At 43.3% G+C, this 21,928-nt stretch overlaps 1 protein-coding gene across 4 annotated transcripts in view; it reads right to left on the bottom strand.

Moving 5' to 3' along the window:
- Positions 1-21,928, bottom strand: part of LOC105495493 (anaphase promoting complex subunit 5) — a 46,808-nt gene that overhangs the window by 6,494 nt on the left and 18,386 nt on the right. For 3 of the 4 annotated variants that reach the window (XM_071070945.1, XM_071070947.1, XM_071070948.1), the window contains 8 exons: positions 18,804-18,885; positions 18,033-18,122; positions 15,449-15,630; positions 14,217-14,352; positions 6,395-6,469; positions 5,389-5,510; positions 4,535-4,642; positions 4,311-4,458 (listed from right to left, as the gene is read on the bottom strand). In XM_071070945.1, coding sequence (XP_070927046.1) covers positions 4,311-4,458; positions 4,535-4,642; positions 5,389-5,510; positions 6,395-6,469; positions 14,217-14,352; positions 15,449-15,630; positions 18,033-18,122; positions 18,804-18,885 — 943 coding nt within the window. The remainder of the gene's footprint in view (positions 1-4,310; positions 4,459-4,534; positions 4,643-5,388; positions 5,511-6,394; positions 6,470-14,216; positions 14,353-15,448; positions 15,631-18,032; positions 18,123-18,803; positions 18,886-21,928) is intronic. The other variant, XM_071070946.1, reaches the window with a different exon arrangement.

The following is a 21,928-nucleotide window of genomic DNA, read 5'->3' as shown; positions in this document are numbered from 1 at the left end:
AATTAGCAGGGCGTGGTGGTGCACACCTGTGATCCCAGCTACTTGGGAGGCTAAGGCACAAAAATTGTTTGAACCTGGGAGACAGAAGTTGCAGTGAACTAAGATTGCGCCACTGCACTCCAGCCTGGGCAACAGAGAGACACCCTGTCTCAAAAACAAACACACACAAAAAAATATGATCAAATCAATCAATGCAGAAAAAACACTTGACAAAATCTAATACCTTTTCATGAAAAAAAAATAAACTAGGAGTAGAGGGAACTTCCTCAACCTCTACAAAAAACCCACAGCTAGCATGACATTTGATGATGAAAGACTGAAAGCTTTCCCCCTACAGTAACAAAATAAGAACATGCTTTTTTTTTTTTTTTTTTTGAGACGGAGTCTCGCTATTGCCCAATCTGTAGTGCAGTGGCATGATCTCAGTTCACTGCAACCTCCACCTCCTGGGTTCAAGCAATTCTCAGTCCTCAGCCTACCTAGTAGCTGGGATTACAGGCATGCACCACCACCACACCCAGCTAATTTTTCTATTTTTAGTAGAGACGAGGTTTCACCATGTTGTCCAGGCTGGTCTCGAACTCCTGGCCTTAAGTAATCTGCCTCGGCCTCTCAAAGTGCTGGGATTATAGGTGTGAGACAGTGAGTCCAGCCAAGACACACACTCTTGCCACATTTATTCAACATATATTGGAAGTTTTACTCAAAGCATTTAAGCAAGAAAAAGAAATAAAGGCATCTAAGTGGGAATGGATGAGGTAAAACTATCTCTATTTGCAGATGACATGATCTTATACATACAAAACCATAAAAAATCTCCAAAACCTGTTACTGGTAATAAGTTTGGCAAAGTTACAGGATATAAGATCAATATACACTAACAATGAGCAATCCAAAAATAAATTTTTAAAAACATTTCATTTAAATTACCATCAGAAAGAATAAAATACTTAGGAATAAATTTAACCAAGGAAGTGAAAGACTTATACACAGAAAGCTACAAAATATTGTTGAAGTAAATTAAAGATCCAAGTAAATGGAAAGACACCCTGTGTTCATGGGTTGGAAGACAATAGTATTAAGATGGCAATATTCTCCAAACTGACCTACAGATTCAAATACAATCCCTATCAAAATTACAACTACTGTTTTTGCAGAAATGAACAAGCTAATTCTAAAATCAACATATAATTGCAAGGGATGCTGAATAGCCAAAACAATCCTGAAAAAGAACAAAGAAGACTCCCACCTCCTAATTTCAAAACTTAGTACAAAGCTATAGTAATCAAAACAATGTGGTACTGGCATAAGGATAACATATAGATCAAGGGAATAGAATTCAGAGTCCAGAAATAAATCTATATATTTACAATCAATTTTTTTTTATTTGATCAATTGGTTTCTAACCGGGGTGCCAAAACCATTAAATGGGGAAAGAAAAGTCTTCAACAAATGGTGCCAGAATAACCTATATCTGCATGCAGCAGAGTAAGAGTGGAGCCCTATCTCATAGTATATATAAACTCAAAATTATTCAGATTTAAACATAAGCATTAAAACTATAATACTGTTAGAAGAAAACATAGAAGAAAATCTTCATGACATTAGATTTGTCAGTATATTGGATATGATACCAAAAGCATAAGCAACAAAATAAAAATAAGTTGGACTTCATAAAAACTTTAAACTTTTGTATATCAAAAGACACTATCAAGAAAGTGAAAAGACCAAACACAGAATAGGAGAAAATATTTGCAAATTATATATCTGATAAGGGTCTAGTATCCACAATATATAAATAATTTTTACAAGTGAACATCAAAAAGACAACTCAGAAAACAGGCAAAGGATCTGAATAGACGTTTCTCCAAAGAACATATGCAAATGGTCAATAAGCACATGAAAAGATACTCAACATCATTAGTCATTAGAGAAATGCATATTAAAACCACAATGAGACACCAATTCATACCCACTAAGAAGGATATAATAATAAAAAATGGAAAATAACAAGGGTTGGCAAGATTGTGGAGATATTGGAACCCTTACACATTGCTGGTTGAAAGAAAATGGTACAGCCACTGTGGCATTTCCTTAAGAAGTTAAACACAGGCCGGGCGCGGTGGCTCACGCCTGTAATCCCAGCACTTTGGGAGGCCGAGGCGGGCGGATCACAAGGTCAGGAGATCGAGACCACGGTGAAACCCCGTCTCTACTAAAAATACAAAAAAAAATTAGCCGGGCGCGGTTGTGGGCGCCTGTAGTCCCAGCTACTCGGGAGGCTGAGGCAGGAGAATGGCGTGAACCCGGGAGGCGGAGCTTGCAGTGAGCCAAGATCGCGCCACTGCACTCCAGCCTGGGCGACAGAGCGAGACTCCGTCTCAAAAAAAAAAAAAAAAAAAAAAAAAAGAAGTTAAACACAAAATCATCATGACTCAGCAATTCCATTCATAGGCATCAAATGAAAACAGGTATTCAAACAAAAACTTGTACAGAAATGGTAAGAGCCGCTATTTATAATAGCCAAAAGGTGGAAAAGACCCAAATGTCCATCAGCTGATGAATGGATAAGCAAAATGTGATCTAACCATACAGTGAAATATTATTCAGCCATGAAAAAGAATGAAGCACTGATACCTATTACTACACGGATAAAACCTGAAAACATCAAGCTAAGTAAAAGAAGCCAATCAAAAAAAGCCACATTTATATGAGCCTGATTATGCAAATTGTTCAGCAGAGGCAAACTCACAGAGACAGAAAGCAGTTAGAGGTCACCAGAGGCCAGGGGAAGGGAGGACTGGGGAAGGCCTGCTTCATGGGTACAGTTTCCTTTTTTGTGTAATGAAAATAGTCTGAAATTAGACAGCAGTTATGGTTGCACAACGTTGTCAATATTCTCAAAACCACTGAAATGTACACTTTAAAATGGTTAAAATGGTAAATCTCATATTATGTACTTTTTTTTTTTGGAGACGGAGTCTCATTCTGTTGCCCAGGCTGGAGTACAGTGGCACGATCCCAGCTCATTGCAACCTCCGCCTCCCAGGGTCAAGTGATTCTCCCGCCTTCTCCTGCCTCAGCCTCCTGAGTGGCTGGGATTACAGGCATGCGCCACCATGCCTGGCTAATTTTTGTATTTTTAGTAGAGATGGGGTTTCACCATGCTGGCCAGGCCAGTCTCGAACTCCTGACCTTGTGACCTGCCCGCCTCGGCCTCCCACAGTGCTGGGATTACAGGCGTGAGCCACCACGCCTGGCCATGTACATTTTATCTCAAGAAAAAAACAAAAAAAGAATCACTAAGGAAGGCGGTAAGAAACAGATTCCTTAGCTCCACCCCTAGAGATTCTGACTCCGTAGGTCTGAGGCAAGTCCTCAGGTATGAAGATATTTTTTAAATCTCCACAATAATTCTAATGTACAGCCAGTTTGGAGACCTCCCCTTTAATTAATAAATTCTTGCAAGAGTTTGACCTTCACTCATTCATTGATTAATATTTATTGAAAGCGGCCGGGCGCGGTGGCTCAAGCCTGTAATCCCAGCACTTTGGGAGGCCGAGACGGGCGGAACACGAGGTCAGGAGATCGAGACCATCCTGGCTAATGTGAAACCCCGTCTCTACTAAAAAATACAAAAAAATAGCCGGGCGAGGTGGCGGGCGCCTGTAGTCCCAGCTACTCGGGAGGCTGAGGCAGGAGAATGGCGCAAACCCGGGAGGCGGAGCTTGCAGTGAGCTGAGATCCAGCCACTGCACTCCAGCCTGGGCGACAGAGCCAGACTCCGTCTCAAAAAAAAAAAAAAAAAAAAAAAAAAAAAATTTATTGAAAGCCTTCTATGTGTAGGGCCTATAAGGTACCAGGGAATATAGATGAAAATGAAGAGTCAATTCCTTCGTGGCCTTTACTAAGGGAGAAAGAAAACAAACATAAAATACAATTTGATTTCCAAAAGTTTTCAATGAACATCCGTGTTCCTCATTTCTTTATTCACTCCCCCTTGTTGCTAAATCAAGCATCACTCTGTGTCAGCTAATCATTAATATGAGGCAGGTGTTCTCACTAAAGAGGCAAGTCCCCCTTACTGAATACACAGCTCAGGAAAGCCAGCGCCACTGGAAGGTGTCAGTTTGCCACCACATTCACACCTCCACAGGCTTCTTTGGAGGGCTAGCACATGAAGACTACCTTTCCAGACTTCAATATGAACAAATGAAAACTCATTATTATCCTTTCAATACTCAAAAGTAGTCACAGACTCACCAGCTCCTGAGCACAAATATGTGCTATAAAAACAGAGATCGGCTTACCTGCGCAAAAGCCAAGTTCAGCACCGTTTCAGAGGCCAAGTATTGTAACCGGTACTCCTTGGAGAGGGCCAAGGCCTGCAGGAGCATGGGCAGCGCGATGGTAGGGGAGGAAGATCGCCAGTACAGCTCTGCCACGGACAGTAGGACACTGACCGTAAAGAGGAAAACACAGGATGAGAAGATCCACCACCATGTCTCCGTGAGATGCACAAGAGACCCCTTACCTGATCACCATTTCTGTGTTCTTCAGTTTCTGACAATGAACCAACAATTTTTGTAAAAGCTTATGTGCCTCTGACATTTGGTTCTGAGCTTGTAATACAACCGCTTTCCTGAAACAGAATCAAAATGAACACAAATATTTTAACTAGTCACTTTGAGGGTAAGAATCGCTATTTATTCAATTAGACTATAAACCTCCCAAGGGGAAAAACTGTGCCTGATTTAATTTTTGTTGAAAGAATAAAGTGTATGCGTGTATGAATGTGTGTGTAAGCATGTATGTGAGCATGCTGTGTATACACACATACATATATGCAGGCAGGAAAAATTCTGGAATTATAGATAACAGCATGTTAATGATTATCTCTGGGAGATACTTATTTTCTTAATTTTACTTGTCTGTATTTTCTTTTTTCTTTTTTTTTTTTTATGGAGACAGAGTCTCACTCTGTTGCCCAGGCTGGAGTGCAGTGATGCGATCTTGATTCACTGCAACCTCCGCCTTGTGGGTTCAAGCAATTATCCTCCCTCAGCCTCCCAAGTAGCTGGGATTACAGGTGCCTACCACACTTCGCTAATTTTTTGTATTTTTAGTAGAGACAGGGTTTCACCATGTTGGCCAGGCTGGTCGCAAACTCCTGACCTCAAGTGATGCGCCCACCTCAGCCTCCCAAAGTTCTGGAATTACAGGTGTGAGCCACCATGCCCAGCTGCTTATCTGTATTTTCTTATTCCCAGTAATAAATAGGAAAAAAAGTTTTTTTCTAAGCTAAAATAAGTTAATGCACATATAAAACAAAAACAAAACCATTTACCAATTATTTTATTCTGGGATTAGATTTTCAAGGTTTCTTACCTATAAACACCCTCTATGCTATTGAGAGCTGTGATTCCTGTAACAAGTGAATCAGCCAAATGATATTTGCCATCATTCATTGCTCTGTCAAACTGTATTTTTTGATCACATAGCATCCATAACTAGTAAGAAAAAAAAAAACACAATTAAGTACAAAATGGCAAATGTTTATCTTACTCAATGAGTATATAAAAATATTTTGGATTGCTTAGCAAATACCCTTACAATAATTCACTCACATTCTTTTTTGGGGGTATTTAAAATTTTTTAAAAATATCTCAAGTATGTGAAAAAGCACAGAGAATAAAACAGTAGATAGATGTGTGCCAACCATCAACTTTGTCAACTCACATTTTGCTTTATCTGCTTCATATACTATTAGATACCGATGAAGTCCTTTGCAAATTCTACTTCCCTTTCTCTTTTTTCAAAGTAGGCACTCAATTTGGTATTTATCATTCTTATTCATGTTTTTTATACTTTTTTTTTTTTTTTTTTTTTTTTTTTTGAGACGGAGTCTCGCTCTGTCGCCCAGGCTGGAGTGCAGTGGCGCAATCTCGGCTCACTGCAAGCTCCGCCTCCCGGGTTCGCGCCATTCTCCTGCCTCAGCCTCCTGAGTAGCTGGGACTATAGGCGCCCGCCACCGCGCCCGGCTAATATTTTGTATTTTTAGTAGAAACGGGGTTTCACTGTGGTCTCGGTCTCCTGACCTTGTGATCCGCCCGCCTCTGCCTCCCAAAGTGCTGGGATTACAGGCGTCAGCCACCGCGCCCGGCCTAATGTTTTTTATACTTTTACAACATATACACTTGTCTTTAAACAACATAGAGTGTAAGCCTGTGTTTTTAAACTTTGTATAAGTAATATCATACTTGTAAACATCCTTTGACAAGTTCCTTTTTAGCTCAATATTATTTTTCTGAGGGGAGATTATATCCCACTTTATATTATAATAAAAGCTATTATTGTCAGAAATAAATCTAATACCATGCAAAAGGCAGATTACCTGGGCGTGCTGACTATTAGGCGGAAATCGTTCCTTCAAGTGCTTTAACACTTCAGAAGCTGCAGCAAAACAGCCCTAAAGTAGAAAGACACAATTTGATCAGCATAACCTGTGTTGAAGCCACACCTGCTGTACCATGCACAGATGGTGACAGATTCACCTGTTCTTGATGCAGCACCCTGAGAGATACTGGTCAGAGACTCAAATTTCTTTCTTTTTTTTTTTTTTTTTGAGAGAGAGTCTCGCTCTGCTGCCCAGGCTGGGGTGCAGTGGCACCATCTTGGCTCACTGCAAGCTCCGCCTCCCGTGTTCATGCCATTCTCTTGTCTCAGCCTCCCCAGTAGCTGGGACCACAGGCGCCCGTCACCATGCCCGGTTAATTTTTTTGTATTTTTAGTAGAGACGGGGTTTCACTGTGCTAGCCAGGATGGTCTCGATCTCCTGACCTCGTGATCCGCCCACCTCGGCCTCTCAAAGTGCTGGAATTACAGGCGTGAGCCACTGTGTCCGGCCAGAGACTCAAATTTCTAAGGGCCATTTTTAAAAGACTAATACATTTTATTTTTTAAAAAATTTCAAGGCCAGGCATGGTGGCTCACACCTGTAATCCCAGCACTTTGGGAGGCCAAGACGGGTGGATCCCCTGAGGTCGGGAGTTCAAGACCAGCCTGACCAACATGGAGAAATCCCGTCTCTACTGATAATACAAAATTATCTGGGCATGGTGGCTCATGCCTGTAGTCCCAGCTACTTGGGAGGCTGAGGCAGGAGAATCGCTTGAACCCGGGAGGCAGAGGTTGCAGTGCACCAAGATCGTGCCATTGCACTCTAGCCTAGGCAACAAGAGCGAAACTCCATCTCAAAAAAAAAAAATTTTTTTTTTTTTTTTTTTTTTTTTTTTTTTTTGAGACGGAGTCTCGCTCTGTCACCCGAGCTGGAGTGCAGTGGCCGGATCTCGGCTCACTGCAAGCTCCGCCTCCCGGGTTTACGCCATTCTCCTGCCTCAGCCTCCCAAGTAGCTGGGACTACAGGCGCCCGCCACCTCGCCCGGCTAGTTTTTTTGTATTTTTTAGTAGAGACGGGGTTTCACCGTGTTAGCCAGGATGGTCTCGATCTCCTGACCTCGTGATCCGCCCGTCTCGGCCTCCCAAAGTGCTGGGATTACAGGCTTGAGCCACCGCGCCCGGCCAAAAAAAAAAAAATTTTTTTTAAATTACACACATAAGACATATCCATTCTAGGAAAACACTTACAAAATACATGTAAACAAGAACAGACAAATTACTTTTTTCTTTTCTTTTCTTTTCTTTTTTTTTTTGAGACAGGTCTTGCTGTTTCCCAGTCCGGAGTGCAATGGCTTGATCTCAGCTCACTGCAGCCTCAAATTCCTAGGCTCAATCAATCCTCTCATCTCAGCCTCCCGAGTAGCAGGGAATACAGGTGCATGCCACCACACCTGGCTACACAAAATACTTTTTTTTTTTTTTTTTTTGAGACAGAATCTTGCTCTGTCATCCAGGCTGGAGTGCAGTGGCGTGAGCTTGACTCACTGCAACCTCCTCCTCCTGGGTTCTAGCAATTCTGATGCCTTAGCCCCCACCTCCCAAATAGCTACAAATACAGGCATGTGCCATCATACTCAGCTAATTTTTGCACTTTTAGTAGAGGCAGGGTTTTGCCATGTTTGGCCAGGCTGGTCTCAAACTCCCGGCCTCAAGCAATCCACCCACCTCAGCCTCCTCAAGTGCTGGGATTACAGGCATGAGCCAATGTGCCCAGCTGACAAATTACTTTTGGGTTTTTTTTGTTGTTGTTGTTTTTATTGTTTGTTTTGGTTTTTTTTTTTTTGAGACAGTCTCACTCTGTCGCCTAGGCTGGAGTGCAATGGCGAGATCTCGGCTCACTGCAACCTCTGCCTCCCAGGTTCAAGCGATTCTCCTGCCTCAGCCTCCCAAGTAGCTGGGACTACAGGCACGCGCCACCATGCCCAGCTAATTTTTGTATTTTTAGTAGAGACAGGATTTCACCATGTTGGTCAGGCTGATCTCAAACTCCCGACCTCGTAATCTGCCCACCTCGGCCTCCCAAAGTGCTGGGATTACAGGCTTGAGCCACCACACCTGGTGACAAATTACTTTTAATCTCAGAAAAGATAATCACAATTAATGTTGTGGCATATCTCCCATGCTTCTTTTATGCACATAAACTGAAAATATATAATTATTCCAAAAATAATTATATATATATTTTTTGAGACAGAGTCTCACTGTCTCACCCAGGCTGGAGTGCAGTGGTGCGGTCTCAGTTCACTGCAACCTCCACCTCCCAAGTTCAAGCAATTCTCCTGCTCCAGCCTCCCGAGTAGCTGGGATTACAGGCATACACCACCACACCCAGCTAATTTTTATATTTTTAGTAGAGACAGGGTTTCATCATGTTGGCCAGTCTGGTCTCGAACTCCTGACCTCAGGTGATCTCCCCACCTCAGCCTCACAAAATGCTGGGATTACAGGCATGAGCCACCACGCCCGGCTTACATATATTTTTATAAATTACTTATAACACTGTTTACCACATGGTAGGCATCCAATGAATATTTGTTGAATGAATAAATCTTTCAATGTCAATAAATACAGATCTGTATCATCATAGTATTTTATCGGGTAAATCAATTATGGTACATGAAAATAATCTCCTAGTTTTTGATATTTTGGTTATTTCTAGTATTTTCCATTTAAAAAATGCTACAATGAATATCTTGGTGCACACAGCTTTGCATACTTGTCCAATTATTTCCTTAGCATAAAACCTTAGAAGTAGGCTGGATGCAGTGGTCACGCCTATAATCCCAGCACTCTGGGAGGCCAAGGAGGGCAGATTACTTGAGGCCAGGAGTTTGAGACCAGCCTGGCCAACATGGTGAAACCTCGTCTCTACTAAAAGTACAAAAAAACTAGTCAGGTGTGGTGGCATGCGCCTGTAATCCCAGCTACTCAGGATGCAAAGGCAGGAGAATTGCTTGAACCCAGGAGGCAGAGGTTGCAGTGAGCCGAGATCACGCCACTGCACTCTAGCCTTGGCCCCAGAGCGAAACTCTATCTCAAAAACAAAACAACAACAAACAAACAAAAAACCTTAGAAGTAGAAATGACAGGCACTTTTAAGTTCCTTGAGATATATTACTAAATTACCCTATAGAAATGTACCAAGTACTTTCATACCAAAACTCTATGTGCTTTTCTTCCCCTAATACTGAAGTATCTTTGCTTATATAATTGGTGAAAGTAGTACCTTAACTGCTTTAAATTTAATTTCAATGACTAGATTGAAATGTTTTCATGTTTTTGGGCCATGCTTTTTCTGTGAATATACATTCATCACTTTTTTAATACTCTTATATTGTTGGGATGTTTATCTTTTTTTTTTTTTTTTTTTTTTTGAGACAAAGTTTTGCTCTACTGCCCAGGCTGGAGTGTAGTGATGCAATCTCAGCTCATTGCAACCTCTGCCTCCTAGGCTCAAGTAATCCTCCCACCTCAGCCTCCCTAGTAGCTGGAACTACAGCCGTGCGCCACCACACACCACATCCAGCTAATTTTTGTATATTTTGTAGATACGGGGTTTCGCCATGTTGCATAGGCTGGTCTCAAACTCCTGAGCTCAAGTGATTTGCCTGCTTCAGCCTCCCAAAGTGCTGGGATTACAAGTATAAAGATAAACAGCGCCCAGCTGGGAGGTTTATCTTATTGATCCTGAAATCTTTTCAATTTGTCTCAATCCTTTCATGAGGTAATGCTCTTTTTGTCTACATAGAAGCTCAGGCCACAAGTGGACTTTTATTTGAAGTGAATAAGCAGAAATTACATTGAATTACAACAAAAGATCATTATTCCTGTGATTTTAACTGGCCAGTCTCACCAATTATTTTCATGACTGCCACACAGAGTCGGGCATGGGGATACAGATCCTGCAGTATCCCCCAAAAACATTCCCATTGTGGCCTACAATTCCTGAGACTGAGAGAGGAATGATATAAGATGAGCTAGAATTACACAGAAAGAGAAAAGGAGAATGGTTATCTTAGAGAAAGAATTCACTCTACTTCCTCTGGGTTGCAAGAGGAAGCTCAGAAAGCAGTTCTGAGCTCCATAACTTATTTATAGGCTTACCAAAACCCCAATTACTCCCATACCACAAAACAAAGTGCACCATGAAATTGACTTGGAGGAAAGTTTCAGAAGCAGATACAAAAGAAATAAAAGAGTAACTGGAGACTCATGATAAAGTTGCCTTCTCTGCAGCTGGCCAAACTTAATTTCACAGGTGCGAGTCTAACTTGTCTAATTAAAAATGTGACAGTCATCAGCCCAGTAAGTATATATATCCACATGGCTGATGTTCTAAAACTAGAAAGATCTAAGGCAAGATGAAGAAAAGGGTAAAGGACTGACTTAAAACAAAAAGGCAGCTACCTTCTAGTTGTGTACTAAAAGGCTTCCTAACACACCCTGGCTGTTGAAGCCAAACAATGATTGGATCAGCAGGTTTTTCACATAAGCCCAGAGGTGAAAGGGGGATGCAGATGGCATTACTAATAGAGACCCAAAGAGCATGGTTACTTTTTAGGGTCTTACTCCCAGGAAAAAAACACAAAATTCTAACAAATGGCCTTGGACAAAGTTACAAAGCTAAAGAATTGAGCCACAAGGCACTGTGACTCACACCTGTAATTCTAACACTTTGGGAGGCCAAGGCAGGAGGATCACTTGAGGCCAGGAGTTCAAGGCCAGCCTGGGCAACACAACGCAGAAAGATTCCATCTCTAAGAAACAAGAATTAAAATAATTAGCTGGGTGAGGTGGTGTGCACCTATAGTCCCAGCTACTGGGCAGGTTGAGGTGGAGTTCAAGGCTGCTGTGAGCTCTAATTGTGCCACTGCACTCCATCCTGGGCAACAGTGAGACTCCATCTCTTAAAAAAAATAAAAAATAGGCCGGGCGCGGTGGCTCAAGCCTGTAATCCCAGCACTTTGGGAGGCCGAGGCGGGCGGATCACAAGGTCAGGAGATCGAGACCACGGTGAAACCCCGTCTCTACTAAAAATACAAAAAATTAGCCGGGCGCGGTTGTGGGCGCCTGTAGTCCCAGCTACTCGGGAGGCTGAGGCAGGAGAATGGCGTGAACCCGGGAGGCGGAGCTTGCAGTGAGCCGAGATCGTGCCACTGCACTCCAGCCTGGGCGACAGAGCGAGACTCCGTCTCAAAAAAAAAAAAAAATAAAAAATAAAAAATAAAAAATACACTGGGTGTGGTAATCCCAACACTGTGAAGCTGAAGTGGGAGGACTGCTTGAGCCCAGAAGTTTGAGACTAGCCTGGGCAACATAGTGAGATTCCATCTCTACAAAAAGATATTTTAATTAACTGTGTGGTCGCATGCTCCTGTAGTCTCAGCTACTGAGGAGGCTGAGGTGGGAGGATCACTTGAGCCCAAAAGGTTGAGGCTGCAGTTTGCTGTGATTGCACCACTACACTCCAGCCCTGGTGATAGAGCGAGACCCTGTCTCAAAAAAAATTAAAAATTGGCTGGGCACGGTGGCTAACGCCTGTAATCCCAACAATTTGGGAAGCTGAGGTGGATGGATCATTTGAGATCAGGAGTTTGAGACCAGCTTGACCAACATGGTAAGAACCCATCTCTACAAAAAATACAAAAATTAGCTGGGTGTAGTGACACACACCTGTAATCCTAGCTACTTGGGAGGCTGAGGTAGGAGAATCACTTGAACCCAGGAGGTGGAGGTTGCAATGAGCTGAGATCGCACCATTGCACTCCAGCCTAGGTGACAGGGTGAGACTCCCTCTCAAAAAAATAAAATTAAATTAAAAATAAATTTAAAATTAAAAATAAAAAAAAAGAATTGAACCAAGACTAAGGTTTTTGAAAAGTAGTTTTCTATTCTAGTAGTAAAAAATAATAATTTTGCCAGGCACAGTGGCTCACATCTATAATCCTAGCACTTTGGGAGGCTGAGGAAGCAGATCACATGAGGCTAGGAGTTTGAGACTATCCTGGCCAACATGGTGAAATCTCATCTCTACTAAAAATACAAAAATTAGCTGGGTATAGTGGTGTACACCTGTAGTCCCAGCTATTCGGGAGACTGAGAAACGAGAATTGCTTGAACCCCAGAGGCGGAGGTTGCAGTGAGCCAAGATCATGCCACTGCACTCCAGCCTGGGTGACAGAGCAAGACTCTGTCTCAAAAAAAAACTAAATATTGGCCAGGCATGGTGGCTCATGCCTGTAATCCCAGCACTTTGGGAGGCCGAAGTGGGTGGATCACGAGGTCAAGAGATAGAGACCATCCTGGCCAACGTGGTGAAACCCCGTCTCTACTAAAAATACAAAAAAATAGGCTGGTGGCATGGTGATGGGCATGGTGATGGGTGCCTGTAGTCCCAGCTACTTGGGAGGCTGAGGCAGGAGAATGGTGTGAACCTGGGAGGCAGAGCTTGCAGTGAGCCGAGATTGAGCCACTGCACTCCAGCCTGGGTGACAGAAAGAGACTCTGTCTCAAAAAAACAAAACAAAAAACACCTAAATACTTCAATATGTTCACCAACTCATTCATTACCAGATGCTCCTCTTATCCATGGCACCAGGAAAGAAAGTGAAGTGATGTTAAAGAGGTGCCAGTGCCACAAAGAGGGAAGAAACAAGCGAGAGACAGACCTGCAACATTCCCGGGGGGAAGGCAACCAGCCAGCCCTTTCAACCTCAGAAAACACAGGCGGTGCTTCCCAGGCACGGGAAGAAACCAGCTGGCAAAGCACCATGGAACCCATCAGTCAGGGCCCATCCACCCCTCAGTTTACACAGCCATGTAAGAGACTGTAAAATGCTAACATGTTTGCTATAGGGAAGTATTTCTAGACCTCTGAAAGGAGTGGAAATCACTCAAAAATCTTTAGGCTGCAATTAGGGAAATATTGAGTATTATGATGCAATCTAACAGTAACAGGTATCACAAAGAAGAAGAGAAAAATATGATCAAGGAAACGTCTGGATTGCCACGGCAGTGTTTAGTGAGATGGAGGGCTTTAGATAAAATAGCTTTCCCTGACTCTTTCCCATGAAAGAAGACATTTTGAACAAAGGGAAGATAAAGCCTATAGTAGCAGAAGAGATACACTAATTGATCCCATATAAAGAGAATCTCGTCAGATTACTTGGGCTGGAAGTCATCAAGATTATGTCCCATTCCCACTGCTCTTTTTTAGAGTCAACCAGGTTTGGGTTGGAAACCTGTCTCTGACATTTATGGGTGTTGGATACAGGATTTAGCTCCCACGACCTCAGTCTTTAGTTCTGTGAAACAAGGATAACAACAAACCTGAGCCTATAAAGTGGATTCTATAAGACAGTACACATAAAATAGGCACAGGGACTGGCACAGAAGAAATTTACAACCAACATTAGTTATTATGATCTCAGCTATACTTCTATTATACTCTCCTCTCTCCTAAAACACACAAACCTCTACTACCTTAAATGTCAAAGAATCCTATTTATTTCCTTAGTTACATGAAACTGGCTGACCTCTTAGAATTCCCTTCACTGATGCCAAAAAAACACCCCAAATTCAAACAACTTTGCAGACTCCACACTTGGTCCCCTTCCACTGGTGGGGTTTCACTCTTTCAGCCACATCGTTGAGCAGACCTGTCCAACACGTGTCCAGTGCTTTCCTCAAGCACTAGAGGAGAGAAATGGTAGAGCCTCCATTGCCCCAGAAGCACGTGGGCCCGGCCACCTGCCTACCTGCTCCGCGTGTAGCTCTGCGAGGTGGCAGAGTGCGACAGCAAAGGACTCCGTGTTGTTCTGCTGCACGCCCGCATTCACCGCCTCCAGGCTGTTCATGCTCAGCAACATCTGGGCCTGTTGCAGGGCCATGGTGCTGGGTGGGGAGAGGGAACAGGATTTCCTTTCAGCAGCAGACCTGGCTGCCCTTTGGCCATGCCCGTCAGCTATCTTGAGTGGAGGCGTAAAGTCAAACACCTCACAGGCTCTGGCTTTCTTGGGAGCAGCTGCCTCCCAGTGCCAGCAACCCTGCCCTCAGGATAAGAAAAGCAGAAAAGCATCCTGGATGTGCAGCGCGAGGAGACACGTAGTGGTTAGGGCACAGCTGGGAGTGCGTGCTCCCAGATCCCCCCGCCCCCACCCCCATGGTCCCTGCAGTCATAGTATGTTAATTAGTTTTCACGGGTGAATTCAGACCCGATGCCATCCTGGCACAGGCTGCTCTGGCAATGTAAGCAGTGGCCAGTGTCTGCAGCTGTTTCAGAGCACATCGTGCCAAAAAATTATCTGAAATACAAAAACAAGACTGGTAAAAAAAGGCACTTCCTTTCATTACTGAATTCCTAGAAACAGACTGTCTAAGTGAGGGGTGAGGTAGCAACAGAACTCCAGGATTAAAATCCCGCAACAAAGTTTACTTCCAGGCTAAAAGTGGCTAAATGGGAAAGTACGCAAGAAGCTGAAAATATTCCACAGAAAACACCTCAGTTAACAGAAAAGCAAGTTTCTTTACATAATAGCTTTGGGGTTCAGGTGACACTCAACTAGAGCAACCATGGATCATGCCTGCTATGAACAGGAAGAAAGGTTCCTGTCACAGAGCAGAGGAGCCCGGTGCTTGGAGTCAGATGACATGGGTTTGAGTCCTTTCTCTGTCACTTGTTAACTGCGTTTGCAATCTCGGGTAGATCAGATGTGTGAACCTTGGTTTACTCTCCCAGCATGGAGATCACCCACCCGTTACCTCACAGAGTGGTTGGGAGGAGTAAGAAGGAACATGCATGGGAAAAAACTTTTCAGTCTGTGCAAAATACAAAATGTTTTAGACTATAAAACATTTTGTCTAATCCCCTGCAGGAACAACGTCTGCCCAAGGCGGGTAAATCTTGTATGTACGGCCTTTCACAGAACCAGTTTGCTAGCTCCTGCTTCTCTCTAAAGGATTTACACCCCCAGGGCCTTGGGAGACCTACCTGCGGCCATACAGCCTCCAGATGGCCGTTTTCTGTGCGATGCTGATATCGATGAGCTCTGACAGGCTGTGTTTCCAGTGCAGGAGGTCGGAGTCCTTTAGGGCATCCATCAGCTTGTTTGCCGTCTTCCCAGCAAAAGCTCTCTGTTGAACAAGGGACTGTATTCCCAGGGAGGCGAGGTACTAAGGGGACAGATATACCCACGACCCAAGATAGAGATTACATGACAGAATTTGTTTTGCTCTTCAGAAATGTGGTGGATTTCACATTTCAGCACATGCACAGTGACAGCACTATTTAAAAGGAAAGTACCTATAACCTGGCCTTAACCCTGATCCATACGAGATGTGTTCCTGAAAAACTGGGTCTGGGAGAGAGGCAGAGGGTACACGGGAAAGAGCCAGCAGGGCTTTAGCATTAGATGGACCTGGACTTAAACACTGCCTCTGCTACTTACTGTGTGACTTAGGGCCAGTCACTTAGCTTCTTAGCTAAGCCTCAGCTTCCTCATCTGTAAAATGGGCATCAAACCTATCATAAAGAATTATCGTAAGGATTACAATGAAATAATAGATGTCAAACAGTGCTGTGCACATATGTAATAGGAGATCAAAAAAGGATGCCTATCATGAGCAACAAAATTATCTTGTCATTAACTTTTGGTGTCATCTTCAAGGATGAAAGCTCAACTAAAAAATGCCAGCTTAGGCCGGGCGCGGTGGCTCAAGCCTGTAATCCCAGCACTTTGGGAGGCCAAGACGGGTGGATCACGAGGTCAGGAGATCGAGACCATCCTGGCTAACACAGTGAAACCCCGTCTCTACTAAAAAATACAAAAAACTAGCCGGGCGAGGTGGCGGGTGCCTGTAGTCCCAGCTACTCGGGAGGCTGAGGCAGGAGAATGGCGTAAACCCAGGAGGCGGAGCTTGCAGTGAGCTGAGATGTGGCCATTGCACTCCAGCCTGGGGGACAGAGCAAGACTCCGTCTCAAAAAAAAAAAAAAAAAAAAAAAAAAATGCCAGCTTAAATTCATGGCAAAAATTGTAGTTAAGCCTACACTTAGTTCAAGGAGCCACTTTTGTCATTATAATCAATTCTGTATGTATAAGTTTCTTTCCCAGGTGTGAATCAAAGGACAAGCTACAGATTTGTTTTTTGGTTTTTGGGTGTTTTTTGAGACGGAGTCTTGCTCTGTCACCCAGGCTGGAGTGCGGTGCCGCAATCTTGGCTCACTGCAACCTCCGCCTCCCTGGTTCAAGCAATTCTTCTGCCTCAGCCTCCCAACTAGCTGGGACTACAGGTGCCCGCCACCACGCCCGGCTAATTTTTGTATTTTTAGTAGAGATGAGCTTTTACCATACTGGTCAGGCTGGTCTCAAACTCCTGACGTCATGATCCACCCGCCTTGGCCTCCCAAAGTGCTGGGATTACAGGCGTGAGCCACCGCGCCAGGCCCAGATTTTAAAGTGTATACATTAAATTACTACACATAATTACTTTCTATTTTACCAAAGTCTGTCACAAACTTCATAAGACAGAATGCTTAAGCAGTCCCACTGCCTATGGTCTAGTTTTCAATAGGTGTTTCTGAGTGAGAATAAGGTTCTCCAAGCTTGTGCTTCCTTTTTTTTTGAGATGGAATTTCATTCTTGTTGTCCAGGCTGGAGTGCAATGGCGCAATCTCGGCTCACTGCAACCTCCGCCTCCCAGGTTCAAGCGATTCTCCTGCCTCAGCCTCTTAAGTAACTGGGATCACAGGCATGTTTCACCACACCCGGCTAATTTTGTGTTTTTAGTAGAGACCGGGTTTCACCATGTTGGCCAGGCTGGTCTCGAACTCCTGACCTCAGGTGATCCACCCACCTCAGCCTCCCAAAGTGCTGGGATTACAGGTGTGAGCCACTGCGCCTGGCCAGATAAGTCTTTTCAATGTCCCTCTGTGTATGTCATTGAGGACTATAATTCACGGCCTTCCCTATCACTCAAAACGAGAAAGGACAAATCTGCCTGTCAGGTTTATTGGTTCCTGGCTTTGTTTATTGTTTAAAACAAGGATCAGCAAACTTGTTCTATAAAGGGCCAGAGAGTAAATAATTTCAATTTTTCAGGCCACGTTTGGTTTCTGTCACACATTTCTTCTCTGTTGTTCATTTTTTCCCCAATCACTTAAAATTGTAAAATCCACTCAGCCTGAAGCCCCTAAGTAGGCAGAAAGCCAGATTTGGCCTAAGGGCTGGAAAGTTCACCAATCCCTGGTTTAAAAATAAGCCTTTGCTAAAATTTTTCTACGTGACTATGTGCTAAAATTAATGTTGCTCAATAAACTAAACAACAATCTCTTATCAAATTGGTAAAGGGAATTTCCACAGATGTTATTAGGATACAGGGAACAGAGAAAAACCTACCACACAGAATTTAGTGGTCTGATTAATAATTAAAGTCATATGAAACTGCCAAGAATAAAACCACACTTTGAAACCCATTCTAAATCTATCGCTGGTTAATGACAGAGGTGGGCAGAAAAAGAGACAAAGGCTCGACCATTTATGGAAACAATCTCACAGCACAGAAAGATGAGCCTTACCGGTAACCCAAAATGTACTGCTTTCTTCACAGAATGCTCCAGCAGAACATAGCTATCGGATCTCTTCTGCCCCAGCACATAAAGCCAGCTCTGGCAAGAGAAATCATCAAAATATATCATAACAATGGCAATGGGCTGATGTTCTAGTGAAATATCAATGTGGTCATAAGAAGGAATTTAAAAGGGACAAAATGAATCCTCTCAGATACTCTTTCAAGAAATATCAAGAATCTCAATGAGACCTGTCAAACATATCAACACCATTAAAGCCAGGCTGAAATAAACGAGTCATTGTTCTGCTTCACCTGCCAGCCACTGAGGGGCAGGTGTTTCAGAAAAAAATCATGAAGCTCCTAGATGGCCTTTAATTGAGAAATAAGATTCTCAGGTGCTTGTCAAGTAGCTTCTGTGTTCCACTTGTGCTTGGTGATTTTGCTATTACAGGACTACATCTCACCCAGTTACTAAGTGTAGCATATATCTTTTGTTAATGCCAGTCCTAAATGTGATAAAGGTTTTTTCTCTTCTTTCATGGCAAGTTGCATTAAACTTTGTAGACCAGATATATGCCAAAAGCAACACAGATGTCATGAATTAAGAAAGATAAGTAAAGCTAGGTTGCCCTTTCTGAATTCCCATGACCACCTAACTTGTTTCCTTTTACTGCTGAAGATCTCTGCTCCAACTGCAAAACAACCCAATTCAAATGGGGCCTTGTGAAGGCCAACTCAACCCGTGAACAAAACTCCCAAGACCAGAGGACGGCCTCACCAAACAATGCTGGAGACACACGTGATCGTTGGACTCCTGGGCAATCCTAATTGCCTCCTGCAGGGCGAGCTCTGCCTGTTGACTAATGACAGACTAAACATTAATATCCCATTAATAATCACAAACATGCATAAGCAACCATAGCAGGAAGTCATGTGTACACAGTTATCCAAGTGCAGGTCTCTGGGTTGGAAGCTGTAACTATTTCTGGGCTTATTCTCTCAGAGGCATGCCCCAACCCCAGCAGCAGAAAACACTGACAGTGGAAATATAGGACATGTCTCTTCTAAGGGGAATTTCTACGAAAAGGGCATAAAGCAAAGACTTTTATCTCTGCTCCTAAGACGTTTATTTTAAAGGTGCACTGCTGAGGGGAGGGGCAAGGAGAGGACATAATATTTTACTTTTCATGGCATTCCCTCCTACATTATTTGAACTTTTTTCTTACTATGTGCATTTGTTACTTTTATCATTTTTCAAAATCACTTTTTTGTTTGTTTTTTAGAGACAGGGTCTCCCTCTGTCACCCACATTGGAGTACAGCAGCACAATCCTAGCTCACTACAGCCTTGAATTCCTGGGCTCAGGCGATGGACCTCAGCCTCCCGAGTAGCTGGGACTACAGGCACTCACCACCATGCCTGGTAGGCTAATTTTTATTTAAATAGATAAAGAGTCTCACTATGCTCCCCAGGCTGGTAAACTCCTGGCCTCAGGCGATCCTCCTGCCTCAGCCTCCCAAGTGACTGGGACTACAGGCTCACACCACCATGTTCAGCTAATTTTTTTAAAGAGATAAAGTCTCACTGTGTTCCCCAGGCTGGTCTCCAATTCCTGGCCTCAAGCGATCCTCCTTCTTTGGCCTCCCAAAGTGCTGGGATTATAGGCATGAGCTATAGTGCCCAGCCCAAAGCTAGTTTTAGAAAGTATTTTGGGGATTCCCACTTCTGTAATATTTTTTTCCTTTAAATGTCTGTTCAAATATTAAGTTGGCAGAGATCAAGGAGGGCTGATCTGCTACCTTTATATTTAAACAGAGATTTACAAATTGAAGGAGTGAGTGATCTATGCATGTATCTGGAGTAAGAGTGTTACTCAGGAAAACAAGAGCAAACAAGAGCACTTTGCCATCACTTTCTAACCTCTTATCTTGGCCTATCACTACCTGAGATATTACAACTATGCTTAGCATTGTTTATTCCCTACCTCCCCTGATATAAGCTCTATAACAGGGTTTTTTTTTTCTTTTTCACTGCTGTATCCCTAGTACCTATAATAGTGCCTAGTACACAGTAAATGCTCAATAAATAACTACAAGGATTTTCAAGAAATCCTTTTAGCTAAGTGACAAAGATTTACACAGGCCCATAGATCCAGGACCAGAAACAAAGAAGGCTGGGCCTGAATAAATCAGGAATTAAGGAAAATGTACACATTAATAAAAATCTACCTTTCCTTGTTTATATTCTGTGCAATTAGCTGTCTACCCATTGATAATACTGTAAACATAGACAAATTCTGAGATGGGTGCAGTAGCTCATGCCTGTAATCCCAGCACTTTGGGAGGCCAAGGTTGGAGGATCACTTGAGACCAGGCATTCAAGAACAACCTGGGCAACATAGCGAAACCTCATCTCTATATTTTTACAAATAAAAAGAAGAAATTCTGTTCATCAAAATATTATTTGTGGCTAGGCACAGTGGCTCACGCCTGTAATCCCAGCACTTTGAGAGGCCGAGGCAGGTGGATCACCTGAGGTCAGGAGTTTGAGACCATCCTGACCAATATGGTGAAACCCCATCTCTACTAAAAATATAAAAATTAGCCAGGCGTAGTGGCACGCACCTGTAGTCTCAGCTACTTGGGAGGCTGAGACAGGAGAATTACTTGAATCCAGGTGGCGAGGCTGCAGTTAGTTATTACAAGATATCATGGAATGTCGCAAAAATCATGGAGTTTTTTGGCGCCTTAAACATTTTTGGGTACAACCATCAATCTGATGTTTGAATACCCTTAATAACATCTTTGGTCTAGGCCGCTGCACCCCACTGATGCCTTCCTCAGAGGGTTCAATAAGGGGAAACTGTTTCCTTATAATGAGCAGAAATATTTTGTCCTTTAACTTACACTTACTTACCAGCTCTCAATCTTCTCCCGTAGCCATACCCTCGATCAATCTAAGCTCTTTTCACATGACCTTTTACTACATAAAGATGTCCAACACATGCTTGGATAAGTCATTTTTCTCCAGGCTAAACAACTCACATCCCTCCCACATTACTTATATGATATGGCTTTGAATGTCTCAACACCCTGAGACTGTTCCCCACACAAGCTTCAGCTTGTCTGTGTCCCTTTTAAAACCTGACAACTGGGTGGGCCCAGTGGTTCATGCTTGTAATCCCAGCACTTTGGAAGACCAAGGTGGGACGATTGCTTGAAGCCAGGAGTTTGAGACCAGCCTGGGCAACATAGCAAGATGCTATCTCTATGAAAAATAATTAAAAAAAAAAAATTAAGGCCGGGTGCAGTGGCTCAAGCCTGTAATCCCAGCACTTTGGGAGGCCAAGACGGGTGGATCACGAGGTCAGGAGATCGAGACCATCCTGGCTAACACGGTGAAACCCTGTCTCTACTAAAAAATACAAAAAACTAGCTGGGCATGGTGGTGGGCACCTGTAGTCCCAGCTACTCGGGAGGCTGAGGCAGGAGAATGGCGTAAACCCAGGAGGCGGAGCTTGCAGTGAGCTGAGATCCGGCCACTGCACTCCAGCCTGGGTGACACAGCGAGACTCCATCTCAAAAAAAAAAAAAAAAAAATTAGCTGGGTATTGTGGTGCATGCCTGTAGTCATAGCTAGGAGGCTGAGAGGGCTTGCTTGCTTGAGCCCAGGAGTTTCAGGTTACAGTTAGCTATGATCACACCACTGCACTCCAGCCTGGGTGACTGAGTGAGACCTTGTCTCTTAAAAAAAAAAAAAAAAAAAACCTGACAACCAGAAATAAAAAGAATTCCCTAGGTGCTGCCTGACACACAGAGAAAGGGATAGACGTCTCCATTATTGAACTGTGGACACTATACTCCCATTAATACACGCTATAGTCTGTATTCAAGGATGCCTATA

The sequence above is a fragment of the Macaca nemestrina genome, chromosome 10 (assembly GCF_043159975.1).
Source record: "Macaca nemestrina isolate mMacNem1 chromosome 10, mMacNem.hap1, whole genome shotgun sequence".
NCBI classification, from domain to species: domain Eukaryota; kingdom Metazoa; phylum Chordata; class Mammalia; order Primates; family Cercopithecidae; genus Macaca; species Macaca nemestrina.
This window is presented reverse-complemented; position numbering and strand designations above follow the sequence as displayed.